Source organism: Pagrus major, chromosome 5 (genome assembly GCF_040436345.1).
Source record: "Pagrus major chromosome 5, Pma_NU_1.0".
In the NCBI taxonomy this organism is placed as follows: Eukaryota; Metazoa; Chordata; class Actinopteri; order Spariformes; family Sparidae; genus Pagrus; species Pagrus major.
Window position 1 is genome coordinate 38,370,646 of NC_133219.1, and position 13,566 is coordinate 38,384,211.

At 42.9% G+C, this 13,566-nt stretch overlaps 1 protein-coding gene across 3 annotated transcripts; it reads right to left on the reverse strand.

Moving 5' to 3' along the window:
* Positions 1-97: 97 nt before the first annotated feature.
* LOC140995602 (fibroblast growth factor receptor 1-A-like) lies at positions 98-6,448 on the reverse strand. Of its 3 annotated transcripts, none has more exons than XM_073465666.1 (10): positions 6,227-6,448; positions 5,592-5,739; positions 4,785-4,975; positions 4,355-4,499; positions 2,288-2,478; positions 1,995-2,139; positions 1,470-1,586; positions 720-910; positions 427-571; positions 98-237 (listed from the first exon to the last, which is right to left on the reverse strand). In XM_073465666.1, exons 2-10 carry the CDS (start codon positions 5,725-5,727, stop codon positions 215-217), a joined length of 1,284 nt encoding a protein of 427 aa, XP_073321767.1. In that variant the 5' UTR covers positions 5,728-5,739; positions 6,227-6,448; the 3' UTR covers positions 98-214. The 3 variants fall into 3 exon arrangements, with proteins under 3 accessions (XP_073321767.1, XP_073321766.1, XP_073321768.1); XM_073465665.1 differs by having other exon boundaries at positions 1,470-1,580; positions 6,227-6,436; XM_073465667.1 differs by lacking the exon at positions 1,470-1,586 and having other exon boundaries at positions 6,227-6,437.
* Between the last annotated feature and the right edge of the window lie 7,118 nt (positions 6,449-13,566).

Here is a 13,566-nt window from a genome sequence, read left to right on the forward strand (position 1 = left end):
CGCGTAGAGCCAGAATATTTTCACATCTTACTCTGTGATTTGAGGATTTATTTGGACCAAGCCAGATGTGATTGTGAAAAGACAAACCAAGACAGTGTATGGTTGTATTTTTCTTTTTATTAAGGAAAATGAGTAAAAATATTCCCTTTCATGACATTTTGTGAGTTTGTTTTAGAAACCAGAGAGCGAACGACGTGTTGCAGAGAGACTGCTGCTACAGCTTCACCTCTGGTTCACCTGCAAACCAACAGAACAGACAGACACAGAGAAAACAACGCTCTGAGACATGACCGTGCATAATGAGCAAGTACTCATTCAGTGATTCAGGGATGACGATGGGTTGTATGGGTTATGCTGTCATGCCGGTTCTTTTTGAATAAGCAGCTTGCTCAACAGCTGGAAGTAGCACAAGCAAAAGGTTAATACCTTCAACAACAGTCAACCATGCAGAGTGATGAGAGAACCCGACAGAATTTCCTGCCAGGCAGGTGTACTCCCCAGCGTCATCAAGAGACACATTTCTCAGTCTGAGGACTTCCATTTCCTTGTCTGTGGTGTTAGGGCCAGAGGGCTAGAAAATAACAAAAGAAGCAGACCCGACAAGAGGCCCAAGAGGGGAAACAAATCAAAATGCACCTTTAGAGACGGTACTGGGTACTAAGAAAAGAACAGATTGTAACTGGCTTGTTGCAGCAGGATCGGTCACAGGAAGCTCCTACCTTGAGGACACGGACATACGGTAATCCATCAGGACCAACTGAGTTCCCGTTGACCTTGATGTGCTTCAGCCACTGGATGTGAGCCCGAGGGTCGCCGAGCACCTTGCACTCAAGCTCCACATCGCTGCCAACCACTGCGGTGCAATCAGCTGGCAGGCCGGCCTGCAGGATCGGCCTGTGGGGAGAGCCCTCTGCAACATGAACAAAATGTACACAAAGTCAGTTTATACGTCTGGTGAGCAGAAAAAGCAAACACGTACAGTGAGTCGCTGCTGACAAATAAAAGCTATGAGTCAATGTTTTGTTACTGGAAACAGACGGTCAGAGAACAAACAAGGTCGGCTGCATTATTTGATCTGATTCTGTGTATTCTCACAGGTTATGAGCAGGTGTATGAGCCACTTTCTGCTTGTACTCTTAATAATTTTGACCACAAAAGATTTGCAAGCATGTTAAGTGTAACTGTAAAACTAAATGTACTTGCAGCTCCATTTTGGTGACTCTCAAAGTAAACCTACGAGCCAAACATCTGGCAGAATGACAACTTTCCAGGGTTTTCTGACCGAGGAGTCCATTACCTCTGCCGAGGTCAGGAGAAGCTCAGGGGACAATGGTGACGGAGGGAGCTGGACTGTGGATCACAGTTACAGGACATGTGGAGGAGTAATCACCTCCTTCCTCTACATGAATCACTCGCTCACACCACAGCTTAACAGGCTTAATCTACAAAATGGCCACCCAGTGGCTCACCTGGTGGAGTGCTTGCCGTGTCTTCGGGCCTGGTCTTCGCCGTGGTTGCCTGATTTTGAATCCGGCACGGGGGACTTTGCTGCATGGTGTCCACTCTCTTCTTCTCTCCAGCTGTTGCTATCAGAGTGGGGCATCAATATCAGTAATAATAATAATAATAATCTTTAAAAAAATAACAAAAGGCTGACACAAGACCCAGTTCACCCTACACAAAGGCTCCCAAAACTGTCCTTTTTCATCACATTTGGATCCTCGGGCACACACGACACCAGAGCCTCGGGTTTATTCATGATAATATGTGCATCGTGTTTAGCATTTTGATTTGAGTCAGACAGATCTGACTAGATAGATCCTGCTCCATTTCAAGAGTTTTGACAGTTTAGATGGAGCAGGAGCCACGCTGAGGACACAGAGAGGAGTCTTTAACCAACAAGAGTCCAATAAGACCCCTTTTCTGGCAAATGTGCAGGTGGACAGGAAACAGGAAAAAACTAAATACAGGAGACAAGACGGAGCCACTGATACCTTCAACAACAGTCAACCAGGCAGAGTGATGAGAGAACCCGACTGTATTTCCCACCAGGCAGGTGTACTCTCCAGCGTCATCAAGAGACACACTTTTTAGTTGGAGGACTTCCATTTCCTTGACTGTGGTGTTAGGGCCAGCGGTCTAGAAAATAACAAATGAAGCAGACCCGACAAGAGGCCCAAGAGGTGAAACAAATCAAAATGCACCTTTAGAGACAGTACTGGGTACTAAGAAAAGAACAGATTGTAACTGGCTTGTTGCAGCAGGATCGGTCACAGGAAGCTCCTACCTTGAGGACACGGACATACGGTAATCCATCAGGACCAACTCGGCTCCCGTTGACCTTGATGTGCTTCAGCCACTGGATGTGAGCCCGAGGGTCGCCGAGCACCTTGCACTTAAACTCCACATCGCTGCCAACCACTGCGGTGTGATTAGCTGGCAGGCCGGCCTGCAGGATCGGCCTGTGGGGAGAGCCCTCTGCAACACGAACAAAACGTACACAAAGTCAGTTTATACGTCTGGTGAGCTGAAAAAGCAAACACGTACAGTGAGTCGCTGCTGACAAATAAAAGCTATGAGTCAATGTTTTGTTACTGGAAACAGACGGTCAGAGAACAAACAAGGTCGGCTGCATTATTTGATCTGATTCTGTGTATTCTTACAGGTTATGAGCAGGTGTATGAGCCACTTTCTGCTTGTACTCTTAATAATTTTGACCACAAAAGATTTGCAAGCATGTTAAGTGTTACTGTAAAACTAAATGTACTTGCAGCTCCATTTTGATGACTCTCTAAAGTAAACTTACGAGCCAAACATCTGGCAGAATGACAACTTTCCAGGGTTTTCTGACCGAGGAGTCCATTACCTCTGCTGAGGTCATGATGAAGATGAAGACGACATCATTACCTTTTGCCAACACCGTCCGTTCGTATTAATATAGACCCATATACCTACATGTACCTACATGTGCATGCATCTACGTGAATTAGTTTACGTCACGTGACTCCGGTTGTTTGGCGGGCGAACTGACGGTCTTGGCAAAAGGTAATGATGTCGAGTCTTCATCTTCATCATGGATCAAAGTAAAAGACCAAAGAAACCATCAGGTGCCCAGTTCAGAAAAAGAAGAAAAGAAGAAGAGGAGAAACGGGCAAAAGATAAAGGTATGCAGATTTCTATGAGTGACAGTAGCCTATAGGCTATTTATTAGCCTCTTGCTAATATGTTGCTACTTAGCCACAGAAGACGACTGTATTTGGTTTTTAGTCTTGCTGAACTAGCAACTATTAGAATTGAGGCATCATGTCATTTTAATGCTATACGCTATATGCTAACTTAAATAACTTACATTGACATGGCATTTTGTAAGCTACATGTGATATAGCTTTTTGAATAATTTGTAGTGTGTTATGCTTAGTTAATAGAATGTTAACAAATGTTAATAAAATGTGCATTATGGTCATTTTAATTGGGTAACTGATGCATGTGTGATGTAAGTGTGATCTAACTTACATATTGTATCTTAATTGTAAATTCAGGGGCACTTCTGAAATATTTTGGAGCTGGAGCACCCACTGGCCAAAATGAGGAGTCAGATACTTCCACAGCAGCCACAGACATGGTCCTGGAGTCTGATGAGGAGCCATCTACCTCCTCAGCCACATGTAATGTTCCTTGCAGGACTTCTCAGGTGTGTGTGTGTGTGTGTGTGTGTGTGTGTGTGTGTGCATGAGTGTGTGTGTGTGTGTGGGGTGTATGTGTGTGTTTTTGCATATTTTTTTACTTTTGTAAACACTATAAATGCTGTGAATAACATGTATACTAATGACAATACATTATGTTTTTTAGCTTTCTTCAGGGATTTTACAAGCATGGTTATTAGATCCTGTGATGAAGGATTTGTGCAATTTACATTGGTGTTTATATACTGTATTTCATTTATTTATCTTGTTTTTTTTCTCTGTTCTTGTTACCTTTTTGTATTTAAGATTATATATAATAAAATAATACAAATAATAATAATATTTTTTTGGGGGGGGGTGGGGGGGTGGGGGGTGGGGGTGTCAAGGGATGGTTCGCCAAGAGCGTAAATCTAGCAAAGACCGCCCCTGCAACCAATCAAATCTGTGCATCGTGTTTAGCATTTTGATTTGAGTCAGACAGATCTGACTAGATGGATCCTGCTCCATTTCAAGAGTTTCGACAGTTTAGATGGAGCAGGAGCCACGCTGAGGACACAGAGAGGAGTCTTTAACCAACAAGAGTCCAATAAGACCCCTTTTCTGGCAAATGTGCAGGTGGACAGGAAACAGGAAAAAACTAAATACAGGAGACAAGACGGAGCCACTGATACCTTCAACAACAGTCAACCAGGCAGAGTGATGAGAGACCCCGACTCTATTTCCCACCAGGCAGGTGTACTCTCCAGCATCATCAAGAGACACACTTTTTAGTTGGAGGACTTCCATTTCCTTGTCTGTGGTGTTAGGGCCAGCGGCCTAGAAAATAACAAAAGAAGTGGACCCGACAAGAGGCCCAAGAGGGGAAAGAGAATCATGAGTAAAAGATTTTGAAAGAGAAAGGGGATGGAGGCGCGTTCTTCACCAACTGCCCAACAAAAGTACCACTGAGAGCCCCTGCAGAGGAATCCAGCGGGTGGGCCTTCCAGTATCTGTTGGTGGAGGAGCTGGAGTCTGCACTGCTGAACCTCACACTGGACCCCCCCATCACTACATTAAATACCTCAGTCTCAGCCAGCAGGATCGGTCACAGGAAGCTCCTACCTTGAGGACACGGACATACGGTAATCCATCAGGACCAACTGAGTTCCCGTTGACCTCGATGTGCTTCAGCCACTGGATGTGAGCCCGAGGGTCGCCGAGCACCTTGCACTTAAACTCCACATCGCTGCCAACCACTGCGGTGCGATTAGCTGGCAGGCCGGCCTGCAGGATCGGCCTCTGGGGAGAGCCCTCTGCAACACGAACAAAACATACAAAAAGCTTAGCTGAGACATTATGGGGAGCAGAAAAGCAAACATGCAAAGACAAACATGTGCAATAGTTCAAAAGTACACACATCTGACAACTGAACCTACAATCACTGAAGGTTCTGTTGCTGGAGATGGCAAACATCTGGTCTCATGCTATGTCATTTCAAAAGTTTCCCGGGCCATGTTCAGCTTGACAAGAGATGGTCAAGCATGTTATGTTTGACCAGATCGGGGCATTCGCTTTCTTTTTCTGTCTCTCTTCAGTGTCATTGATCTCACCGATGGGCTCCACCACTTACTCAACATCCCTAATTGGCCACAAGAACCACCAACAAGGGCCGACCACTGCCAGCGCTGTAGGACGTAACACAGAACTAGACACACGGACGCTCACCGACAGCCTTCACATTGGACGACCATGGGCCTGGTGTGTCGGGGCCTGAAGACTGATTCACAGGACTTTTTGGACTTGGATTGTTCATTGTTCAACCATGTTCAAGCACAGGGTGATTCATACGTGTACCAGATCACCCTCCTGTGGAGCACGATATTTATCATCGTGTTTTCAGAATTAGGATTAGTCACAAAAACATCTTACCTTTGTGAGGGTTGATGGGTCGGCATTGGGTCCTTAAAACTTGGGTGAATAAAGCCAGAAACAGAAGCAATCTTGGCCTCATCAGCATCCTGCTGAAGGAGCTACAACTCCATTCAGACCTTCGGGCCATCAGCATTCATTCACAGTGCTCAACCAGAGACAGACAAAAAGAAAAAAGACAAATGAATGCATGACCACGTCTGCAAACCTCATGCCTTCAACAGGCTGTTAAGAGTGAGAGAAAACAAGTCAGAGTCATTTCCATTTGTAAAAAATAAAGAAAGATTTATTTGGAAGATGCTTGTGGAAAATTCACTTTAATACTACAAATATGCTGCATCAGAGCCAAAGTACAACATTTTTAGATTAAATTTGGGTTAAGTCTAAACATGCATGTAAATATATGTCTAGTTTACTTGTACTTATACATTTGATACTTGAGTACTCAGATACTTTAAGACTTTAACTCAAGTACTATTCATATGGGTGACTTTCACTTTTACCAAAATAATATTTATAACACGATATAAGAGCCAGAATTCTTTATATATCTGAATATCTCCAGTATTTAGGTAAAGTTAAGGTAAAGTGAAGCTAAATCAAAGAGTGAAGGAATAGTAAAGACACCAACTCACCTCGCTGGGGTCTGAGGAGACTCTTGAGCTCAGGATGGAGGCAGAAAAACAGTAAATCCAGATTTAAACGTGTGGAAGCTGACTCACTGTGACCTACATCAAACTGAACCTTCCCCCCTTTACACTGAAAATATGCACATCCTCCAGACCTGTCATGACACAGACAACTTCCACTCTTTGCTTACAAAATAAAAGCCAACATGAACAACACCTAGTGTAATATAGATGCATGAGACAGTCGGCTGGATAACTTTACCAGACCTCTGTTGTTCAGTGTCTATATCAATGATTTGCTAATCATCTGTGCTGACATCCAAACCCAAAAGACTGTCTCCATGTTGTTCTCAGCTAAAGAAGTCAACACTCCTGATCCTGAGATCTGAATGAAACGAGACAAGGTAGAAGATGTCGGCCTGAATATTGATTCTAGCTAAAAAAAAAAAAAAAAAGTACATCTCAGGTAATGTCAAATTGTTATAGTTAAATACATTTCAGATTAATTTGTAATGACTTGAACACAGGTGCAGCTATAATGTACATGCACTATCTGTCTTACTGTACCACCTCCTGGTCACAGGCCTGTACAACAACAATACAGCCACTTAAACATGCTCTTAAAGCACTGGACAAAACACCCAACTCTTACCACTGTTGCAGAATTATTGAAAAATCAACCCTATTTAAAAGAAAGTGTTTTTTATGACCAATGTTTGTTTACTGTACAAGACACTGCATGTTTTTATTCTAACAGCTCATGATGAAACAAGACAACCAAGATCTTCAGCGAGGGAAGACTGTTGACACAATTTGCTCAAGCCGTCTTTATAATTACAGTGAAAAAACAGCCGGATGTTATCCCTACAAATACTATAATAATATTGGTTTAAAACTAATATTAAAAGTGGTTGAAAGGCAGATAGTCATGTTGTCATTAAGGTCTGATGATGTCCCTCTGCATCAATACAAACTCATCCATCCAACAGGTGTATTTATAAATGCTGTTTATCAGTTTTTATACTGTTATGCTGTGTGTGGACATATGAAGACATTTATTGTAAACATTGATGTGAATGGTTCCCTGCTGGGCTTTTTCCTGTATCCGTGTCAGCAGGGGGAGCTATTGCTTTAAAAGTCTCCAGGACGCCATGTGAATCAGCTGGCAGCTCACACACAGTGACCTCCTTCCATCCTCCCAGCTCACTGCTGGTAAACTACACAGGCTAAGTGTTAGAGAGAGAAGGGAAAGCATGAGTGTAGCTGTTACAGCTGATAGTCAGACATCATGGGTGGACACCAGGCTTCTGCTGTGTATTAATGACGTTATCGATCAATCACTGCGACAGATTAAATGATTTTAAAGGTAATTTTGACACATTTGTATCATAAGACATGGTTTAAACCATGATGGTAACATATCCAAAATACGTCAATTCAAAGTCTTCACCGACGCTGAAAACACGTCCAGTTGACATCCTTAGAGTTCAAAATTAAAGTTGTTTTTATCTTTTCAACCTCATCATCTGAAGAACTTCTTGTGGTTCAAAATTAAAGTTTATATAACGGCCAAATTTAACTTCATGCAGCAAAAGCTACAGGAAGGATTTGAATCCCTTAGATGTCTGCATGAGGCATGTACTTTACCAGGAGAGCTATTTACACACCATATTTAGATCATCCAATGTTCATCAAGCAGGCTGATGTTACAAGGTTTGACACAGACGGATACGTATGGACCATTTTCATCTTCTCCGCTGACGACCTACGTTCTTCGGGGGAGTAAATAAAATCACAACCTTTGGGATTTTTTATTGTTTGACGTCTAAAATGCAACACAGCAGCTTTCAGGCACGTCGCTACTCACTGATTTCAATGTGGCGGCAGCACTTACACAGCGTTTGTTTTCACCCAAAGGACTGCGTGGTCATTCTGCCCACAGGACAGTGACGTGTGGCTGCTCTCATCCATGATGTGAAGTGTTCATGTATTGATGATGAAGCACATTTTTCTTTTATTGCTGACAGTTACAGTGATATCTGTCACTGTCACTCTGTTCTGAAATGACGGTTGAGACACATCCTTAATCCTGTCGTGGTCGTGCTGCTCTGGACGGCTTCGCCAACCTCCTGCGTGGAGCAGATGATGATGTCATGACATATATCACTCACATAAAGCCTCGCTTAAACACAGCTACCTTCAGCTGGGTAGATCTCACACCCTCAGGAAAACAACACTGACCTTTAAACAAGTCTTTCCCTGCCGGCTTCTTTCCCCCACAAGAGCCAACAGAGTAAACAGTGGGAGCGGTGGGGTCGTGGCTTTATGATGCACTGCACTGCTTGACATTTGCATTTGAGGCATTTAAGTTTGCTCATAATCTTATTCAGACTGATTAACAACACATGGAATTAGATTAAAGACTACATGTTGGTTGCACCAGACGGTAGTGAGGGCTGCGAGGAGCAGTATGGTGGTAGATCGACTTCCTCTGCTGTACTGGGTATATGATAGACTGCTGCTGTACGCTGGTTAAAGCTGCAGGCTTCAATGTCACGGGAGGCGGTGTTGGACTATTAAGAATATAGAGAGTCTAAAGAGTCAGAGAGAGAGAGAGATCCTGTCTTCACCAAGAGAAAGATGTCAGAGCTTTCGCCTGTGGGAAGCACGAGTATAATGAGCAACCAGACCACAGTTCAATCTGCAGCCTTGAGAACTGCAGGGATGCTCTTATTCCACGCCTCGGAAAATATCCAGAGGCCTCCAAATGCCAGTTCACAGCTTTACTGTGGCATTTTGTAAAAACCTAGCGCCTAAACAAGCTCTTACTGTGTGCATCATACTGATTAGCTCCAGGTTATACTTTGTAATAAAAAAGCAACTCACTGGTGAGGTATCTTTACTTTGAAACTTGGGTGGGGGGAGATGGGGGGGAGAAAAACATATTTAATCTTTTAAAAATGTGACATCTTTTATGCAGGAGCTTACGTTTTAGGTTGACCTCGGAGAGTAATATTGACTCGTACGTGTGGCAGTTACTGTCGGACTCCTGTTTTTTAAGGCTTATATGGTAGTGATGCTGGAAGAAGTGATTTGGACTGAAGCCACAGAAAAAAGATAATTGAAAACCAGATTTATTCCTAAATATTTGTGGCAGGATGGGAAAGTCTCTGTATATATGCAACTAAGACCACTGAAGTCCAGTGTACAAGCTGATAATATTACAGCTGCACTGGTCAGTAGTTTTATCTTGATAGTGGATCAATGACGTGTTTTTCTCAGGGTCTTGTGTGAATGACGCAAATACACTCACATCATTCGCATATTATTGAAAATAATCTTTTAGCGAAGAAAATGTGATGTTTCGTGGGGCTTTGCCTGGCCAGCTCTTGAGGAGTGAGCTGGCTGCAAATTATCCAGAGGAATAAATATTATTTGTAATTATTCTTTTAAATCATTAAAGCTGTTTGTTGTGTTGTATAACCTTCCAGGCCCACAATAGCAATGTTTGTGCACCGGTGTAAAGGTCTACGAGCCATGCAGGACTGAGGGGGGCGTCCGGGTGGAGTGGCGACATGCGATGCAGAAATAAATCCGGAAGCTAGAAAACTTTTTGCTCATGAGCAGTTTCCACTGAAATGAACGGGTGGCGTCTTGTCGTCTGATATCCAGTTTGTCCAGAGGCTCTTGCTGCAAAATGGATGCATTCCTGAAATAAACGTGAATTAGAAATTATGAGCTTTTCTGATGTTTAATTGCAACAGTGTGAGCTGCAGCATCCGTAACACATTTGAACGTATGTGCTCAGTTTTGTGCAGTGTTTCCTGAAGGCTGTGACGACACCAACGTTAGATCAGCGGTGACTTCTCTGTTGCAGGAATCAGAGAGGAACAGGCTTATTCTCTCTGCAGGGAGGGCAAAAGAGATTCCAGCTGCCACTTTCAGAGTATTTATGTCTATTACATCTCCATCCTTTTAAACACACAATGGAAAGAGAGCCATGAGATTGTGCTCTTAAGTGCTTCATTGATTACATAGCTTTGCTACTCGCAGAAACAAAACAGCCTCTTTGCCCTCCGATGAACATAACATAACTCGTAGTCTATTAAGTGTCCTTTTTTCTTCTTTACCTACAACAAATACCATCGGTCACTTATCGGTGTTTTCACAGTGAAGGATGATTTATAAAATGCACTGTTGGTATGGCAACTGTTCTGTAGAAAGAGCTGCATTTTTAAGGCGAGGAAGCTGGCGGCAGCAGCCTTGATGAATGAATGTACCATCTGTATGATTTGATTCCACAGGAAGAATGCAAAAGGCGCCCAGGTCTTGTCCTAAAAATGCTGTGAGGGGAGCTTAGTCTTGAACCTGAGGGAGCTGACTGGAGACTTTGGCTGTTAAATAAAACAAAATGATGACCTTAGTCCTCACCGTCATCAATTAAACAAGAAGGATCGCCTACATAGCAGAAAGCAGAACAAGTATGCAAATAGTTTGGTATTATCCCTTTTCTACGGAAGCCCTGAGAGGCAGGTGAGACGTTTGTTTTTTTTTTTTTCTGGTGATCCATTTTCTGTCTGATCTAAATTATTTTCTCTCCTGTGTGGGAAAAAAATGTCTTGCCAGGATAGCGTTTATTATCCTGGCCGTGTGTGGAACTGAATTGAAATAAAATCTTTTTTTAAAGAGGAAAAATATATTTTTGCGTTTGTTTTTGTAATACTCATTTTGACCACAAGAGGCTGAAGTGCACCACCACCCCATGTCCTAAATAGGAGGAAAAGCATCCATGTTCTTGCAGGTGAGTTTTTGATTTCTCTCTGCACTTTAAACACAAGATGCATCTATTATGTGTCGACAGGTTATTGTAACGTGACTGTCATGTCGAGGAATGTGTCATACTTGGCGCTAGTCTGCCGTTAGTGTCACGGGTGGATTATTGTGTATCATCAGCTCATACGTAGTATTATTTAAATTCTGATACATGAGCATTGTCACAATAACGTAAATAATAGTTTATGGTCATTGTGTTCACTGTCGGGTGCAGCTGTTAGAGCACAGTATATTTATGTTTTCTCATGTTTTATGTTCATTTTGTTTTCACAAGTTTTCTCCCTCAAACATTTTTTTCCACGTTTTCACAGATGGAAGATAAAGTCTTGATAAAGTCAAAAACAGAGGAGAGAAAATAATTTAGATCAGACAGAAATTTTCTCACTTCCCCCAGAGTATTACGCTCATACGGTTAATTTCCATCAATCATATTATTTCTGCCTGCAGCTCTGAGAAATGATTATAGGAGTTGAATTTAAATCAGAAGATAGATGTGTTTTGTTTTTCTTGGAGGTTTTTCTCTGAACAATTATTTGTGGGTAATCAAAATCAATACGTTTCATAAGTTTTCAGCTTTAATCTGAGTGTTGAACGTGTGTTTCTTTCTCACTAAACTAAAACCAAGCCTGAGCTTTGAGCTTTTTCTCTGCCTGCCTCCTATTATTCCAGACCGAGGCCATTTATCTCTGAGGGTAATGCTCAGCCAAATTTATAGTCACATTTCCTGGGGCACGGAGCCTTATGAGAAATTTGCCTTTTAGGCGAGCTTTAGAGCTCCTTCTACAAGAATGTAACACAGAGAGAGATATAGCATTGTAAAGCTGTCGACACTCCCTTGATGTTCGAAAGCAAATTCATTCACCTCTAGAGCAGTCAGACGCAGTGACGGTAGTTTACTCTTGATGTTGGGCTATTCTTGTATTCAGATCAGCACTAAAAAATGTTAATCATAAACTTGATGCTGAGCGCAGTCTGACTAAAGTGGTTGGAAGTACAGTCCTTCCTCCACCATGCAAAGAAGCTGGCTGTGTGCGAGCATGTCTGAGCAGTGACATGTTTTATTCAGAGCTGCGCTCGCAAATATACAAAAAAAAAAAATAGCTGAGCCTTGAATTTCAAAAGGCGATACCACCCCAGAGGAAGTCAAGACGACAAATTGACCGTGTTGGAATTGAGTCTAATTTTGGTGGGCAAAAGCCCTCGTTGACCGGATCATCCGCCCCCTTTATGTTCAGGATTTATACACTTTGATGTCGGCCTCCGATGACAAGCTGCCAGGCCAGATGAAAACACAAGACAGTCTTTGGTCTAAGGCCCGTCGGGAGCTGAGGGGAGAATGTGGCCACTCGTATCTGGCTCAATTTGATGAGCGCCACGTCCATGACTGTATCGTCAGACTGCGTCTTAGCTCTACTTTTATCCGCTGTTTGTTAGAGTACGTCCTCTGACACTATAAACCCAGAGCCACTCGCCACAGAGAGCTCCTCGCTGGAAATAGGCAGCCTGGCGAGGGGAAAGGACAAAAGGGCAGTCCAATTTTTCAGTGTTGAAGGTGTTATTTTTTCTTGCTTCAGTTAGTTTTGCCTTTCGAGAAAGTTCCAGGTGCACCGCAGCTGGGACAATCTTATCCACCACGTCTGCAGTGAAGCGGAGCTTGAAGTTCATGCTTCCTGGATGCTGCGATCCTTTGAGGACAGAGGATAAAGGAGGATAATAAATAGACAGGTTACGCCATTCAGTTTCTCTGAAATGTAATATATTAGATCTATAAAACTTAATTCAAAGTGTTTTAGATGTACTTGCAGCGCAGCTCTATGGATGGCAGTGTTGATTGGTATCGATCCTTGTGTCCATCATCGTTAGATTTCTGCAAACCACGGATATGTTCCAATTTGTACATATCATAAGTGTCGTATCAAAATTTCAAGCATTTCAACACATGCATATGAGCTTACTTCCATGTCGGGATGTGGAGGGAACGATGGTGGTTTTTCAGTTCAGCGAGAAGGTCTCCCAAACCAGAGATGCCGTTTTGTCATTTGTAGGTGTGAAACCACAAAATGTTTTTGACGAGACATTGGGACAATTTCCAGCCGTGTTTGTAGCAACTAAACATGATGTTTTCCTAATTTTAACCAAGTTGTCTTCATGTCTTAACCTCACCAGACACTAAGTCACAACATGGCAGTGAAAACTGAAACTACTGCGACATATCCATGGTTGCATCTATTCTTGCAGCTGGGCTGGTTACACTGTAGGAGTGCAGTGTTAAATCACTGGAGTTCTCTCTTAACATTGCTTGCATGTTGTATTTTACCTGTTGTCAGTTCATCAGTCATCGTCTCTCCGTCTTTTTACAGCCTGCAATTACCTCCCGTCCCTGCAGCAGTCCTCTGTGTTTACTGCCGTCAGCCATCACTCCCACACGCATCCTGTTCACCTGCCTCCTGTCTCCGATCTCCTCATCAGCCCAACATATACACCGACCACTTTCCCCCACCTCTCCATCAGAC

What these genes read in the sequence shown, in the direction of transcription:
- LOC140995602 (XM_073465666.1), bottom strand. Translation starts at nt 5,727, where the DNA reads ATGCTGATGGCCCGAAGGTCTGAATGGAGTTGTAGCTCCTTCAGCAGG. An exon ending in CGTATGTCCGTGTCCTCAAG is followed by an intron (nt 4,500 to 4,784) that starts GTAGGAGCTTCC and finishes GTTATTTTCTAG; the next exon opens with GCCGCTGGCCCTAACACCAC. An exon ending in CTGGTTGACTGTTGTTGAAG is followed by an intron (nt 1,587 to 1,994) that starts GTATCAGTGGCT and finishes CCACTCTGATAG; the next exon opens with CAACAGCTGGAGAGAAGAAG.